This window comes from Erpetoichthys calabaricus, chromosome 9, assembly GCF_900747795.2.
Source record: "Erpetoichthys calabaricus chromosome 9, fErpCal1.3, whole genome shotgun sequence".
NCBI classification, from domain to species: domain Eukaryota; kingdom Metazoa; phylum Chordata; class Cladistia; order Polypteriformes; family Polypteridae; genus Erpetoichthys; species Erpetoichthys calabaricus.
This window is the reverse complement of record NC_041402.2, coordinates 88305941-88324158: the sequence shown is the minus strand read 5'-3', so window position 1 is coordinate 88324158 and position 18218 is coordinate 88305941. Positions and strand designations below refer to the sequence as shown.

General features: G+C 36.2%; 1 protein-coding gene and 1 long non-coding RNA gene across 2 annotated transcripts in view; one reads left to right on the top strand and one right to left on the bottom strand.

Annotated features, from left to right (window-relative positions):
* Positions 1-5222: 5222 nt before the first annotated feature.
* On the bottom strand, positions 5223-9358 carry foxf1 (forkhead box F1). The gene is made up of 2 exons (XM_028809841.2): positions 8026-9358; positions 5223-6012 (listed from the first exon to the last, which is right to left on the bottom strand). The coding sequence occupies exons 1-2, from the start codon at positions 9008-9010 to the stop codon at positions 5852-5854; spliced, it is 1146 nt and encodes a 381-aa protein (XP_028665674.1). The 5' UTR covers positions 9011-9358; the 3' UTR covers positions 5223-5851.
* Positions 9359-9679: 321 nt separating this feature from the next.
* Positions 9680-18218, top strand: part of LOC127529189 (uncharacterized) — a 45965-nt gene continuing 37426 nt past the window's right edge. The window contains exon 1 of the long non-coding RNA XR_007935872.1: positions 9680-10308. This is a non-coding gene — a long non-coding RNA (uncharacterized LOC127529189). The remainder of the gene's footprint in view (positions 10309-18218) is intronic.

The following is an 18218-nucleotide window of genomic DNA, read 5'->3' as shown; positions in this document are numbered from 1 at the left end:
AGGTGCCAGAATGTTTTTTCAGAGTGATGCCATAGGGGAACCATTCTTTGGTTGTCAAAAGACCCATACTGATGAAGGTTCCAGAAAGAACCTTATTTATTTAGGTTCATAACCAGCTCCATATAGTAAATAACTATAAGCAGATTTGTGAAATACCAATAGCTCAAGATTTTAAAAGGACTCTTGCTGCTTACAATATCACAGGGGAAGTCCATGTTTTCTCATTCTGTTAGTGTCCTGCTAGGTAGCCTACCATACATTAAAGATTTCAGTTTTTTTCTACATATTAAGAGGTTTTTCAAAGCACAAATAACCAATTTCATATTTGAAGAACCCTTCCCAGAATGAAATGGTGCTTTGTCAAGCAATACTTCTAAGAGGAACCACACAACCCAGTAAAGAACTATAAAGTTCCACTAAAGAACCATCATTTTAAGAATGTACTTGTACATTACCAGTGCATAGTGGTATGGTTATCACAGCAGTTTGTACATTCTTGCCATGAGCCATCATAGTTTTCTCCATTCACTCTGTTTTCCCCCCACATCTCAGAGATCTACAGGTTGTGTGTTGATTGGCACAGTATGAGTGAGTGTGAGAAGGAGTGTTCCTGAACCCAGTGATGAACCTGCCTCCTGCCTGGCACTGGTTCTGGTTTTAAGAACGATACAGTGATAATACAACCCTACAATTACTTTACCCAGGCTGGAACAAAAAGTATAATTTCATGTGATTAAAGTTATTATTTTAAATTATGAATTATGAATTATGAATAAATATTTTGAATTGATATATTATTATAGTATCACCAAGAGGAAATTGTCTTTTTGCCTGAACTTTGGGGTTCAGAGTACAAGTTTAGTCATTGTGTAGTGCTCCAGGAGCAATTTTCAAGTTAAGAGCCTTGCTCAAGGGCCCAACAGAGTAAGATACCCTCTGACAGAAATGGACTTGATCCTGCTACCTTCCAGATACCAGCACAGATCCTTACCCTCAGACCCACCCAAGAGCGCTGTTTGCAGGTGGCAAGTGGGGCGATCGACCCAGGCCCCACGCTTAAGGGGGCCCCGCTTTTGAGGTCCACGTGTCCCGTTCGAGCAGATTTGTCAAGTTATATTCTCCAGTATAGATCAACCATGTCTCAAGCCAGGCTTTGCGGTCTGGCGATCCTATCTACAGAAAAAGACATTGCATCCAGATTAGACTACGAAGATGTCATCGACGACTTTTCCAATCGGAAGGCAAGAAAAGTGGATTTTCATCTCTGAACCGAAAACCGGTAAGAGATTTCATGATGATACCTCTACGCTAATTTCACACTTCCTGTTGAAACACTGAAACTCAAATTTTATATGTAGGCCATAAACATGTCCGAATATCAATGCACAAATACATGTATTGCTTATGATAACCGGCTGACATGACATCAACGTGAGTTATGACTATGATATCCTGCATATTGAGACTCAGAGTATACTTGCAATTTGGGTACTTTTCTAGAAGAGGCCCTGCTAATTTCCTCATGACACCGCATCGCATTTCGCACTGTCGTGGTATTGTCATGAATTATGAATTGCACTTTTTTAATAGATTATATCGTTATATTTTGATAAAGTCCGCGTGTTATCTTGCAAAATTTAGCTGAATACTGTAATGAATAAATCCAGTGAATGTTAACATTATTTTTATTAAATTCGTGTACAAGTTTATACAGTCCACACATAGCGGTAACAGCATTTGACATAACTGGCCCCGCGTGGTGTTGGTCAGCCCTAGGCCCCGCACACCCCTAAGGCCACCTCTGGAGCCACCACTCTGCCCTAAATACTGCTTAGTTTAGTGATAAGTGTTACTTCCTCACATACCCAAGGATCTGCATTCTATCCCTGTACCAGTCATTCTTTGCATGGAGCTTTGAAATTCTTCCATTGTCTGTGTTTTGTCCAGTTACTCCAGTTTGCCCTTAAGATGTGTTCATTACATAAACCTCCTAGCTTCTCCAAGCTGGCCCAGGGCCATCATAATAGCATCATTGGCCCACAGGCAAAGTAGTGGGCCGGGGCCCCTGTTTTGATAGCAAAACATAAACATACATAGACATTAGAAACATTGTGGGCCCCTATGCTTCTGGGGCCCCCGGCCAATGCCCATTGTGACCATACATTAAGATGGCCCAGTGTACTTTGTACTGAAAATAGGGTGTTGTCCAGGGTCACTTCTTGTCTTGTATGCTGTGTTGGAGGAAAAGAGGGGACAAATAAAGTCATCTCTATCTATCTATCTATCTATCTATCTATCTATCTATCTATCTATCTATCTATCTATCTATCTATCTATCTGAGTATGATGGCTTTGTAAAATTGATTTAGCATTATTAAATCTATCTCCTTACTATTCCATTAATGAACTTTTGTTTCTTTATTTCTTTTTGCAAGAATTCAAATTTTCGTTTAATCCGAGAAATGCACAGTAACGGCTTTTGAAAAACAGTCAAAAAGACAATACTAAAGAACACATTCAATTTAACTATTTTTGTTGTTATTTCCACATATTACCGCTGGAGGCCACTAGAGGACAGTTTAACATCTAATTGTATTTGAAGACGTTTAGGACTACGTATTCTACACGAATAAATCACGAAGAGAACCTTAAAAGCCGCTGAGTTCTTAAACAAACTCGTGTGATCAAATATCAGCCCGTTCTGATGGGCTGTGGGTGGTCGCGGTACACTTATAAGAAACCTACTTAGCTTATTTTTGTTCCATATAAATATATCGTGCATAGAGAATACGAATATGTTAAACGAATCATTAATCCAATCATTTGTATTACTTTTGTTGGCCTTTTCATCTTTCTCAACCGTACAATTAGGGAAACAAATAGTTGTAACTGTTGACACGCTGGCTGTAATTTAAGTCTGGGCACAGGCATAATTTATAGACTCCAGTAAGAAATGAACGTGTCTGATGATGCCTGCATTCGGCACATACTAAAGAAGGCACAGAGGCCGAAACGAAACATGTCTTCCTTTTTCCTCTCCTGAAGGCAATTTAATTTCAACTTCATCTTTAACATTTATATATTAACGAATCCGTTATTGTTTTGTTTTTGATACACATGCCTGAAATAGGATTATTGCAGTTTAAGTTTTTTTTCTCATTTTTATTATTTGTATTAGTAGTGTAGTAGTAGTTGTTGTAGTAATTGTAGATAGTCTAGGGACTAGTACAGTATTACAATAATATACTAACCAATGGAGCAACCAAGAATAGGCCAGTTTGGTGTATGATTTAAATCCAAATTGAAATTGCATACAGAAAAATGCCACATCTGAGAATTGTGTAAGTCACAAAATCAAGATGTGTGAATACACCTTCTCAAATTCTTAAACTGTTACGATCAAAAGGTCTTGTCGAGTCCCCTAATGCCAGCTTGGCTTTTATTGCACGCACTTTTAATTAACTCATCAAAGTTATACAACTGAATAAAAAAAGTGTTAAATTCCTTTTATAGAATTTATAAAATATCATACAGGATTTGTATAAGTTGCTGTGGATTTGTGGTGTGCAAATAAACAAACAAAATTAAATAAGCATATGGATTATAGAAAAACTCACAAATTAAAGACTAATGACCCCGCAGTCGACTTTCATTTTTTGCGCTAACATTCTGTAATTACTGAGGAAATAAACATAAAAAAAAAAAAACAGTCTGAAAATAGATGGAGGACTGGATGAACAGATGGATGGAAAGATTCATATGGAGAGATAAATAGGAATACAGTTTAAATTATGGATCAATAATAATAGGATCGACTATCCTATTAACGCCTCCACCAAAACATTATTTGTGAAATACAAGTAGCTCCGATTTGTCTTTTACATTGAAGATGCAATATGCCTTTACCTGCCTGTCCAAAAAAAAAAAACACTCGGCGAAAAGGGCACAGAATTCTCGCCTGCTTTTCTTTTTACTTATTGCAAGATACCGAATTGTGGGGATTGTTTATGTCTAACGTACTTTTGGCAAAGTTTCTTTGCATTTCAAAATAAAATTAAAAACACTCGAAATGAATTACTGTACTTGTTAAATACACTAAATACTTCATTTTACTTGGAACAGTAGGACTGCACGTTTATACCAACCTGACTTAAAAATGACCCAGTGCCAAAATCTTAAAAGAGTGCTAAAAGAAAAACGCATACGCTTAGGCATTAAAAATAATTGTGTAGTAACAATATAATACCAATACTATAACAAGTGGGATCGTCACATTGACGGTGAATCAAACTTTTAGAATATGGCATGTTAATTAATATAAATTTGAAATGAAGAAATATTTATAAAGAAAAGGATCGATTTTGGGTGAGCGAAGAAAGAATTTCCATTTGTTGTAATTTAGGTTATAAGCTAAAAAGGTTGCGTTTTCACTTTCATACCTTGTGTAAGTGCACAAGATATACATTATGTATATATACATAATATGTATGTGTGTGTAGTATATACAGTAAATACAATATATAATATGTGGGTATCGCCGCTCTTACCTGGATACGGCAGTGGCGTGATAAGATATGATGATGGTGATCGATGAATTTGCAACAAAGTACTCAATAAAGTAACAACACAGTATGTTTGGAAATATTTTGTTTATAGTTGTTTCTAACAGTTTCACTCGGTCTGCATGCCAAAATGTTTCGTATATAATACATTACTGTGTTGTATTTACAAATTTAAAATGGACAGAGACTCACTTAAGAAATTACATTTACAATTTATACAGTGCAGAGAAAAATAACATGACGTGTAAAAATACAGATAAACACAAGGAAGTCATATATAAACTATACGTAAATGAAACATGTTAACTTTTCCAATACAACACATTCTATAAAAATACTCCTTAACGGCAAATATTGCCTGTAAATAAAAATCATTCAATATTGTTACTTAGAAGCTATCGTGTCTTTAAGGTTAAAAGCAAGTATGCTGAATAAATAATATCTCTTGGACTTTAGGAAAAAAGTGCCTTCATTTCTTTGCAAAGGTAATTTGGGTTCATTAAGCTAGATATCTGCTTTAGCTCATTAATAAAACAGCTTCTTCCGATGCCTGGATTTGCCTTGTATTTAACAGCAGTAGGAGAGTGGCAAAAAAAAAAAAAATGTCGAGTTTGCAATAAACCTTTTTAGAGATGGTATACAGTCAGCAACTCGTATCGGTTCTTTTTTATATATATATATTTATATAAGTAAATAACAGTAAGTATATACAAACTTGTTTACTGGTATGTTATATATATATATATAACATTTTTTGTGCATATATGCACAAAAACAGTACAACACGTTCGTAAAGTCTATTTAGCACAGATACAGGTACATCTGTGAATTTATCTGCCAGCAGAATCGTGCAGTACCAAAATCCTGATTGTCGGGCTTTGATTTCAAAAGTCGCTAGTTGCACAATATGCGCAGTTACTTGATTATCTTCAGTATTCAGTCATCACGGTATTTCACGTCTTGCGTGTCTTTTGCCTCGAGCGAGTCCGTCCTCTTTGCTGTGATCTGTCCCGCTGGTCTTTAACGAATTTCAACTGTCGTAGATGATATTATTTTGGAATCTTTCTTTAGGACTTTTTTCCTTAGCCAACCTTTCTTCAGATAAGGCATTTACACGAACACAACTGATTTTCAGTATTTTCTCGCAGGTAATGTAATTACCTGTACTGTACACACATCACGGTCACTGCTATTTGAATATTACTTCTAAAAGATTTGTACTAAATGAATTGCTCCCGTTAGAAAGGATTTTAGTGGCTTCCACTGATAATTGGTGTCCTTTGTGACAATCACATAACACATGGCTTAATGTCCTGATATGCCACTTGTTGGTGATAGTAAGAGCCACTGCCAGTCGAATGCATTGCCGAAGATGTCATCGCGTTGAAAGAGAAGACAAATTCTTTTCTATCGCACATGTTGGGTGACTGTGAATGATACCGCGGGATACCTGTTAATGAAAAAAAAAAGAATAGTTTCTGATATGGTGACAGAAAAGACCAAAATCCAAAGACGTTGAATCACCACACTACAGACAAGGGTTTCAACTATTGTAAAACACAGTGCTTATTTAAAAAGCTGCGTATTGTAACATCTTAAAAAATAAGTAATTCTTATTAGTAGTAGTAGTGTTAGTATTGTTATTGCTATTTTCAGTTATTTACTGATACGTACAATTTATATTCCCTAAGTACCCTATTTAGTCTGTTTAATAAAAATTAAGGAACGGTCTTTCATTTTTTAGTAAAAACTGGAAGTGTTACCCCCTTTTAATGTTCAGTAAAAATAATCTGTTTCAACGCGTTTCTTTACGGTGACATTTATAGTATAATAATTCTTTTGTAAACATATCCTGAAATACGCATTACTTTTGGCTTTTTTATTAATTTTCATAACTTACCAGTCATGTACCAAAATAGACTATTTCCTTTCAATCATGAAAGACCTTAGTAAGATACATACATTAAATAACTAAATTTCCTTACGCTTGACCTTTTTAAAGAATATTGGAGAAAGATATTCAAATACAAATCACAATAATTTCACTATACTGGTTCTCGGCTTCTGACATTTTGCTGCCACTCGTATAAGATTACCGGAGACCCCGACCTATAGGTGAACGGGTTAGAAGATGGAAGGTTGGAAATTGCATAGCTGAAACATCGTGATTAATCGCCATATAAAATGAAAGTAATCCTAAAATGTATCTACAGCTAATCGATTTTAAGTTCTGAATATTCTGGAAATGTACATTTCTATGTTCAAATTTTATTTAACAATGTTAATTTCATGATCATGTCAAAGATCAATATATAAAATACATGTCCATTAGACGCGTTCATATTTGTTCTGTTGGTTACTCTGAAAATAAAGAACATGGTGGTCATGTAATGTATTATTATTATTTATATCATTATTATTAACATTTTAAAGCTTTATTTAAAATGGTATAATCTTTTTCGGAGAAATTTAACATCACTGTGTGAGCAATCTTGCACGGGCGAGCTCTGCCTAAATTAGAGGAAATGAGAGCAAATCAGAATAATACTAAAAAGTCTCATTGCTAATAGTTAAGAAAAGCAGAACTAAGACCAAATTTCACACATCGCCTACGCTAAATAATGACCAGGAATTATATTACTTTGCAAAATATGGGTTTGATTTTGTTTTAATTGACAGCGGAGAAGACTGTCTAGTTGCACGCCATTTAATCCCCCCAGACTTCTGAGTGCTCAGGGGATCCCCGTCTGGCTTCAACTGCTGACTGTTGTTCTTGCCTCTGGATTGGCACCCTCTGTAAACACTCTCCCTGCAGAGATGCCCCATGCGTGTTTTCTTTAACCACCTACAGGAATGTATTAGGAAAACAAGAGGCAGGGTTAAACCTTCTGTTTATTATTTGGACAAACCCCTGCCCAGGACAACCAGGACAGGAAGCTAAAGTACTTGACTTCCGCGGGTATTGGCTAATTAGTGGTGTCTGCTTCTAGATCCGTTGTCCTACTCATTTTGTTTTCTAATACCTTGGACCGTTAAACGTTATTTGTAAAGGTCTGGCGGTCACTCGCTTGACCTCGTCTCATATTATTGCAAAAGTTGTAACGGCGTGAGAAGTAACAGCACAGATTAAGGTTTAGTAGTTTTCTTCACAAATGCTCTCTTAAACTAGGAACCACCAATATGGTACTCCATATAAATAAATCCTTGTTTCTATTTAGGTCCATTTCCATGGAAATTACCGAATGTTACTAAATGCCAAAATCTACACATAAGGCATTGCATTATTTAACAAGTGATAGCATGGCTACAGTAATTTTTTAAAATGCAAATGCTTTTTCTTAGCAAAATATACTGAGTTATTATATTAACTAATTATTTCCATTTGCACATGGCTTAAGACTCCATATTTCTAAATGAGCAACAATGACTAAATTCGGCCCTTTAGTTCTTTAAAACTACTTACCTTGTAAGTCTGTATTATGGCCGTTCTGGTGAAGATACGACTGGTCAAGCGCGTGCGTTGAAAGACTTGGCTGCAATGGATTTGTCCCAGGGTTGCAGGGTGACAGGGACTGCTGTTTAATGTAGGACGCTCCATTATTTAGAGCTGAAGAGGCCGTAGGGGCCCAGGCCGAGGCCGAGCTAGAGTACACTGAGTGGGGCTCCATGACACCGCCGCTGGTTAGCAGAGGCGAGGCCGGCACCGAGTTGTCATGATGCGTGTAGTCTCCAGCTGATGCGCCGGTACAGCTTCCCATATAGGAGTGCCCAGTGTTCGCTGACAAATGTGACACAGAGTGGCCCCCCAAACCCATTCCTTCCACGTTGCTCGTCAAATGACCGTTCATCATTCCAATCCCACTGTCTAGAGAAAGGCTGTTGGGCGGACAGGTAAGGGCACCTCCAGTACCCTGGAAGTTGTAGGTGTCTGGGAGGTGATTGAATCCTAGTCCGTTCATCATGCTGTACATAGGTTTGAGCGCTTGGCATTTTCGCCTAAAGCCCCTCGGCCGTCTTCGGAAGGAACCCTCCTCAAACATGAACTCGCTGGCGGGGTCAATTGTCCAGTAGTGACCCTTTCCTGGTCTACCAAGACCTTTGGGGAGCTTAATAAAGCATTCGTTTAAAGATAAATTGTGACGCACTGAATTCTTCCACCCTTGGTAGGAACCTCTGAAAAATGGAAAGCGACTTTGGAGAAATTGGTAGATCTCACTGAGTGTCAGCCTTTTAGTCGGTGAACTCTGAATTGCCATTACTATCAGAGCAATATACGAGTACGGAGGCTTTTCGGGTCTCCGGATCCCGGCGTTTGTTTTCTTGCTTTTCGTAGTGGAAGAAGCTGTCTCCATGACGGTCGTTTGGCTGTTAGGTTTATCCGCAGCTGTAGACATCGGGCTGCTCTGGGCGGGGGTCTGGGATGAAGGTTGCTGAATTTCCGCCGTCATTTACAAAATCCTCTTTTTAGGGCAATTTTATGTTCTTTACCTGAGCTTCCAGCTAGCGGTTCAAGGGTAAAAAAAATCAGAACTGTTATCAGAAGAAACCGCGTGCTGCTGATGCCAAAGAGCAAACCAAACAAAAACAGTGCGTGGGAAAAAAGAAAGAAAGAAAGGAAAAAAAAGTCTGGAACTCCGCGTTCAAGTTGCTTCCTCTGTAGCTGACGTTTCTGAAACGTTCTGCTGCTTTCAGCGTCGCTTGCCGGGTGGCTCCTTTAATTTCCAGTGCTTTACTCAGGGAATCGCCTTTCATCGGTTTAGGTCTGTTCTCTCCCTTACAGGGGAGCTCGCCTTTTACTTATCTCTTGTCATCGGCGTCTTGTGCACTCTTGACAGTCAAAGACGTAAGAAGCGACCGATCCCCGCCCAGTCCCCCTCCCACACAACAATCTGGGGTGGGCTAAAGCGAGCTAACCGCAAGTGTAATTCACTAGCTACGAGATGCATTTCTGCTTTTGCTTTTTTATATTGTTTCTCACAAAAATATTTTTACATAGTATTTGATTGTGTTGTTTACACCTTAACTTAAAATTGAATACACTGATTAGAAAATGCAACGCACTAAATGTATTTATCCAGGCAATGCTGCTAAAAGACCAGACCCTTCTTGTTTCGTTAAAGCTCTGTGGGGCAAGTAATCCTTTTTGATGGGAACAGAATTGAGTTTAATTGTCTATATATAGGTTGTCTCATCTTAACTACCTAACATTCACAAACCAGTTTGTTTTCTGAAATTGCAATTATGCATTGTATTCTGTGGCCTATAAACTATAAATGAGTGCTTGTAATACCTTGTGTAAGAGCATCGGATACATAGTGCCTTGAAATCTAAAAATAATAATAACAGCAACAATACTAATAAAGTGTTCAAAAATCAAAGAATGTGTTAACAGAGAAGGGCATATCCATTCAAATGTCCAGTTTCTGATTTCTTTTCAAGATAGACAGGAACATGGGCAGGATGTTTATACTGCAAAATGTAAACATATTCGCCGGGCTTCTTTAAATAAAAATGCAGGCAAAACCTCCCGCTAGATCTCCTAATGCCCCTTTCTGATCCATGTAAAACATGCCATCTTTTACTCTGTTTAGTTACTTACGCTTTAAAAATAATGCATGTTTTAGTCTCTCCCCAGACCTCTTATGCATGAAAAGAAAAATCAAATCAGCTCCACCTCTGCGGCGTACGGAACCGAAACGGGCATCTGACACTTGCATTGTTGATCAGATATCACTGACAATCAAAGGTAAGTCACTTTCAAGGGCTGGCACTCTCCTCCAAGGCAAGTGACGGGATTCACAAATTGAGTGTCACTCTGTTCCCATTCGGACTTTTTCGTTGCCTGTCAGTTCTAAGGAGGGTGGGGATTTATGGGCTGTATCAAAGCGAAGACCTCTGGCGCCTTGTAATTGTATTAACCTTGCTTAAGTGCTGCAATTATTATATTTGTAGGTCGGACTCAAAAAGTTTATTAAATGCATGCTTTTACTACTTTTGTGTATACGACTCAATTTCCCACGCTGGAAATGAGGAATCGGATTAAAATAATCAATCTTGATTAAAGGTAGAGTGTCAAATTTAAAGGAATACATATAAAGCATGAATCAGAATATAACAATCGCGTACAATTATAAACATGACTAAAGTTAAATTAATTTGTTTAAAGAAGAGTCAGTAGTTATAGAATGAAGTGCCATAAACTACTTAATACAAAAGTTTAGGATTACTTGAACTTTTTTCCCAACATTTAGTAAATGGAAGGTACGCTACTATTATTACACAAACTCTGGACTTTTAAAATCAAACCAAACTAGTAAGGTTCATTATTCGCCAAATGTTATGCGGTGATGTGTAAACGAGAATTTATTCATGTATTAATCAATATTAAAGGTTTCCTCCAAATGGCCCTTTCATAGCACAGAAGTAAATACGGTTTAAAGTGAAATTCTAATTTGTAATCCCCAAGAGGGTGGGAATGTTCTTCCTAATCAGCTCAGCAGAACGCAGGGCCCGCGGTGCTTTACAGGCGACGACCGCTTCGTTTTGACCTAAAGCCCACAAACTGAAGAAGTGATTTGTTAGCTGAACTCATTCATTTGTTTTAACTACCTGAAGAACAACCTAGATAAAACTAAAACTATATAATGTAATATAATATAAATATCTACTATTTTCAATTAAATTACTAAACATTTGTTTAATTCGTTTGGCGTTTTCAAGTAAAGCAAATCAATAAATGTTTAATCCTGCAGTTTTTGTAAAGTTATACACTGACTATTCAGTTTATATAAGGCTGATACAACTTTAATAAAATTTGAAAGATTTAACTGCATTAATGAAAATTAAATACAACTCAGCGTTTCTGTTACAGGTTGCAAATATAACAAATTTAAACTAAGCTAATATGCAAATGTATAATATAATATAATATAATATAAAAGTATTTGATATTTTCAATAAAACATATAAACCCTCCTTTGCTTCTTTTGACGTCTAAGTATAATCAGTGAGTGTTACCCGATGCAGTTTTCAGTTTTTGCAGGTCTATCTATCTATCTATCTATCTATCTATCTATCTATCTATCTATCTATCTATCTATCTATCTATCTATCTATCTATCTATCTATCTATCTATCTATTATGATTTCCTAATTCAATCTTGCTTCGATAAAAGAATAATTCCCCAAACGGCAAACCGTAATAATAAAAATTAGGAAGCTTGCATACTGATCGTATTTACAAGAACTTTACAATGAGTGTTTTATTTAGTGAAACTTAAAATAACGATTATAAAGCCCGATAAAGTTTCCGATAAAACTGCCATTTAAATAAGCTTACCCGAAGGGAATGATGACAATACTCAATCGGGCTTTGTTGTTTATTGACAAAATTTGTAATTAAGAAAACAGGCTGTATGGAGAAAGCACTACAGGTATAATTACACATGTATTAAGCAATTGGTTTTGCAAAGTGGTCATTGTATGAAGTGAGTGTGTAACCTGAGGACAGCCATGTATATAGGTACTATTTTCTTAAGTAGCCTGTGCACTAGGTGCCCCCGGTTGCATGAGGCCAGTCCATTTATCAGTGGTGCAGACCACCCAGCGTGAGGGCAGGGGCACGGGCAGGCGCGCGCCCCTCTCTCCTCTCCCTGCTTTTAATTAACGCTGATGACTTCACTCCAAGAAGACCCTGTGACAGATTTCGCTCAGACCCTCCCCGCTCGTTCTGCCTACGCACTGCAGAGCATATAGTCTTTTCAGTCTTCTGCAAATTGATCCCCAAAGGTTTACACAAACCAGAAGGGGAGTGACAGCACTAATTCCACCCGTTGGTAAAAAACAGAAGATTGGCATTTTGTTAACTTGTAAATGTTCCAGCTAAAAGGTGTTGACAGGACAGAGTAATATTTTACGTGCACTTTGGACAGCTCCTTGGCATTGGCAGAGCACGAACAAGATCCCACTAACCGAGATTAGTCCCTGTCATATACCGGGGGCTGACTATTAATTAATACACCCATTGTTTACTGAAAAATGCATTTCATTAATGTTTGGAACAACTGCAATTTAAAAATGCCGTATAGCAAGCCAATTGATTTGTCAGATAATATGGAGCAACAACAACATTATGGCTATCTATCTATCTATCTATCTATCTATCTATCTATCTATCTATCTATCTATCTATCTATCTATCTATCTATGTCATTTGTCTTCTTAAGAAGTATCATTGTAGTATATAAAACAGGCTGCATTTGAAAAATGTTCGGTCTCTTCAGAACTATAAGACATTAATCTCAAAAACGTTTCGCATCACTGTTTACATATTACAGTTTATGTGTTATTTCTAGTGGATGTATATGCGTCTATACATTTGACACATGCCCTTAACATTAAGTTCATTTTTTGGTCATACATAAGTATTTTTTTTCTGACAGAGCCCCAAGGTTACCCCTTTCCACTTGGCCCTTTAAGCTGAAAGCACACATTTTCCATGACGTTTTTCAATGAAATATTTGACAACATTGCATCCCTCGGAATTTACAGCCACTTCGCTGAAGGAATTTTTCAATCTTTGGCATTAACGCTCGGATATTAGTCACTAAGCTGACTTGCATTCCAGCTAGCATCATTAGTTTTAGAGGACATGCATTTGCAGGACCTTCTGAGGTTCGCTGGAAAGTTTGAATTAAGTCGAATTATGAATATTAAGTAACGGTAACTTTAAATCAAACGCCATTATTGCGCCTTAATGCAAAGTTGTTTTTATTCTCCGTATATTTCTTTTCATTCAAATAGGTAAAATAAAATTAAAAACACAATATAAATGTAACTTAAGCAAAATCGTATGCATTTATTGTGAATAATCTAACATTGTCACTCTGAGTTCTTCGCAAATTGTCTAAAATATTGCCATTTAAAATATGATAAAAGAGTGAGACAGATAACCGTTCCACCTTTTTGTTTTAGAGGGAGCAAGATTTAAAATCAGCAATGTAGTTTATTATTGCTCAGTATAAGCTCAAGATGTGAAGCCGGAAAAAAAAGATAATAATAGAGCAGAATAATTTACGAGACAAGCTTTTCAAGAATGGTTATTCGCATTCATTAACTTTAAGATACCATGCCGCACAGTATAATTTTTAAAAATATTTCAGTTTTGGTGTGGTTGTGGTCATGATGATGCATTATCTAACAACACGTTCACAAACTCGCTTACCTTATTCGTTATGTAATATATTAAATTATCCCAAACTTAATATATATGCAAGACTTACGCGACAAAGCAAGTAACGTGTGAGCAATTCTAGTGACTGATCACTGGTGAAAATTAACTTTGAAATAATCGTTTCTTTTTTATTGTCTTGTAGAAAGAGCATTTCGAGTTAAAATGCCGTTATTGCCATATTACTATGTTTTAATAGGTCGTATCACGTGGTAAACCCTTGTACTTTTTTCCCATTAATAAACTCATCGCATCACCCTTTATCTTTTTATATTACCATTTGATTAAGAGAGGTGAGGAAATCGATGGAGGAAATTAACTAAATTTTTTGGAGACCAAAGTAACATGTAACAATGATTTATAAAAATAAAAAAACGTATTCCCGGTGACAAGCCGACATTGACATTTTAATAGTAAGAGAATCTAGTAAAATTTTGTAGAGTACTAAGCGTAAGTCAGTTATTTTTTTCATGTGTGTGACAAAGAATCGAAAACACGTACACTTATTTATTAAATCAGACAAACAGAAATTTCTTAAAATAAGGTGTAGGACGGTTACATTTAATACTCGGCTTATGTCATCTGTTAAATTACACAAAGAGGTGCAATTGTTTTTGTTCCAAGGGGTGCATTGTGCATGCGAACCTTTTCTGATATCAGAAGCACAGACTGAGACCCCTTATATTTGGCTGTACACTTTTTGGCCTATAGTTTAAGTATTTGGTTTCTTTTCTAAAAAGTAGTAATTACGAGACAATGATCACATTTCTTCGAAATATTCATTGGTCACGGGGTATGTGGAAATGATTCCAGAACGAAAAACCGCCTGAGCCGTCACTTTCTTCTGGGCACTTCACTCACTGCATGTGACAATGCCGCTATAGTGCTATATTGAATGAATGAATGAAATTGAAACAATATTTTTATCGTACCTTTTACTGTATAGCAGATAAAATAACCTAACTTAAAGATGTATTATCACTAACATGCTGAGAAAAATATTTTCAATTACGCCTGCAAAATACAGTAATAGTGACACATTATGATATATAGGATTCCGTCATTAGCGATTGATGTTACATGTAAATTTGTGAAAACCAGTCTTTCAGAGCGCATAGCACACCCAGTAACTTCTCCATTTAATGTGAAAAGGAAACTCTCAGTAAATAATAACTTTTCTTTCGTTTTGAAAATGGCTGTTTTATCTATACGAAATAAATTTTATTAAAGGTATGTTAGGAAACAGATAGAAGATAAAGTGTGTGAAATTAAATAAGTGAAAGAAAGGCATCAGTTTAGAAAATTGGTGGCTAGTCTCTGCGTGCGTGCGTGTGTTTGTGTATGTAGGTGTGTGAGGACACACTCGTTCACACACCGATACTTACAAACTGACACTGGGTCCCCAGTTAACCGTTTGTTTGCGGTGGAAATTCGTAATGCATCCGAATTAAATCTGTGAGAGATATCATGCAGAAATGTCACGAAACTCACACCGTCAGCGCACTATTGGAACCATGCAGGGAAAGCCAGCTTTAGACCTTGAGCCGAAGTGCAGCCCAAGAACTAAAATGTTCTTTATGGACGGAAAGTTTAAAAAAAGGGTGTTGTTGTTGGAGGTAGCAGGGGATTGATTGCGTTAGCTGGGTTATAAATACACACAAGGATATAATTTAAATGCTTCCTTTGCAAGCAGGAGAAAAATAGGTAGACGTTAATTGCATAGTACGTCCGTATTTCAATCACAGGTTCTAGTTTTATTTGCTAAAGATTAAAAAAGGGAGATTTTCACACAAGTTTTTTTTTCTTTAATGTTTACAAAAACAAAAGATGTCACAGCGAAAGTAGAACAATTTATTTATTCCATATATGTACACAGTAGAGTAAGTTAAAATGGTGAAACATACAAGTTTCTAAAATATAACATTTTAATGTGCTATTGCTAAACTACTAAAACCACCAGGAAGATCATGCTGTAAGTTTTAAGACCCTGCTCAGGAAGAAGCGGGTTTAAAAAATGTATGGAAGAATGGATGATACAGTACAGCGCATCATAATATGCATTTATGCCGAACGTCTAATACTGCTAAATATTAAATAAGGGTATTCAGTTTAAAAGTTATCATTAGCTGTATCAGTCATTTTAATTGCCAGTCTTAAGTAGCAGGCTGCAGTTATGCTGGTGCAAAAATCCAGTAACATATCAATAGCAGTTACATTTTGTAAGTATTAAAATCTCTAATATTTGCAACAAATATTGTCTGGAAGTGCCTAAAATTTAAAGAGACAGAAAACAGTTTAACGTCGTGTTTAAAAATATATGTGTCTCCATCAAAAACTTATAACCCACAGTGTTGTAAAGGTCACTTCACAATATAAAAAACTGGCCAATAAATGCAACGTTTCAAAGAGAGAGTTAATAATATTTAATAATAGAACATCATGTCAAAATAATAAAAATTAAAAAGAGAGTTTCATTTGATGTAATATTTTTTGGGAAGTTTAAATATTTACGTGGATTAAAAATCTAGAAGGGACTTTAGTTTGATTCAATATTTTTTGGGAAGGTTAAATTTTTGCAGTAAAAATTTATCTATCTATCTATCTATCTATCTATCTATCTATCTATCTATCTATCTATCTATCTATCTATCTATCTATCTATCTATCTCTGCACATCCGCACAACCCCTGCATAGACTGTCGCATTTTGTGGTGCTGTTTTCTTTTGTTCCCATGCTGATTCTTAGAAATGTCTTTATCTTCGTCCTCAGACACATTGCATTGTTGTCATATAATTGAAAACAGTAAAAAATCATCGCCACTCCTTCACCACTTTTACTTACTTGGTAGGTGGTCGTGTATATTTTTGTTCAAGTGGTGTATATGTTATTGAAAAAGGATGGGATTACAAACAGACCACTGATTACACTCATTGGCTGCTGGATTGATTTAAAGTGTATGGGTACCACCCTTTATGCATTCACTATTACCAACATTTTACTCGCTTTTGAAATTCCTGTTGATATTAAGTTCTTTTTACTTGTTCAATTGTCTTTTTGTGTTGATAAAAGAGTGAATAAAAATCAATGAAAAGATTTTCAAGATTCATAACGAGTTAACAGTTTAAATGTGTTAACGTAAACATCTTAGCCGTAGTGTCTTCTTATCATACTCATATGCGTGGATTGGACTGCATTTATGCTTTTATAGAATGGCGGTTTAATATGTTGCACTAGCATTGACCAATGTGACTGTAATTAACTATGTCGAATTCTCACTTGAGAAAATGCTGTCTAACATATTCAGACGTGCGGCAAGTTGAAAACATGATACCGATTGTTGGTTAATTATATGAATAAAATAATAATAACTGAGCTCGCAAGCCTGATTAGTTGGTTAGGCACTTTGTCCTTGCCTGTTAGCTTCTTATAGTCTAAACTACTGTATCTATAAGCTTTGTTAGGACTTCGAGACGTATGCTATAAAAATAAAATCTGAAAACACAGTAACCCGTCTCATTAAAGGCACCGGGGAAATTAAATGGTGCTGGAAGAGATTAAGCCGGTATATACGAAATGTAATTTTGTTCCTCATACATCCTTTGTATACACACACACACACACACGTGTGTGTGTGTGTTTTAATTTTTATTTTATTTTAATAACTACGCAATAAATCCGAAACATAACGCAGTTTCATTATCATATGGTTGAATGGTAACGGATGACTACCATACGTAAATGATTCACTTTGTAAAATGTACATGAAGTCCTATTTACATTACTTTTGCAAATCCCACACAAGTTTAACCTTCGGGCAAAATCTTTTGTACATTCAAACATGCTTATTATTTTATTGTTGTGGTTTAAATTACCGCTCAAGAACAACATTTAACTTATTAAAGTCGGTCCGTGCCTCACAACACAAAGTATGTTTCTACTTTTGCATTTATTTTTTCGTCAACATGGGAAAAGCTGCTTATTTTTTGTTGGTTTGTTTTACGTGGCGTTATGTTAGAAAACAAGCAGTTTGTGTTTCATGATTTTTAAAATTCGGATAGGGTGTTAAATACAGTATTTAAAAAGTGCAATAAAATTTAGGTGTAGCAGAATGTGAAAGCTGTTGAGGATATAACGTGCAATATGTGAAAAAAATAATTGAAATATATGACAAACCACCGCCTTCATGTTGTACACTAAATATTGTAAGGAAGCTGTGAACACCGGTGAAAATGAATTTCCATCCATCCATCCATCCATTTTGCTGCCGTCTTGCGTTGCTTCACATTGCATTCTTGGCTGAATTGTAAATCTTAACACTATTCTCTGTAAAAAGCATGCTATATATGGATATCCAAACATCCATCCATCCATTCATTCATCCATTCATCCATTCATTCATCTATCCAATCCTCTCTCTGCTCGTCCG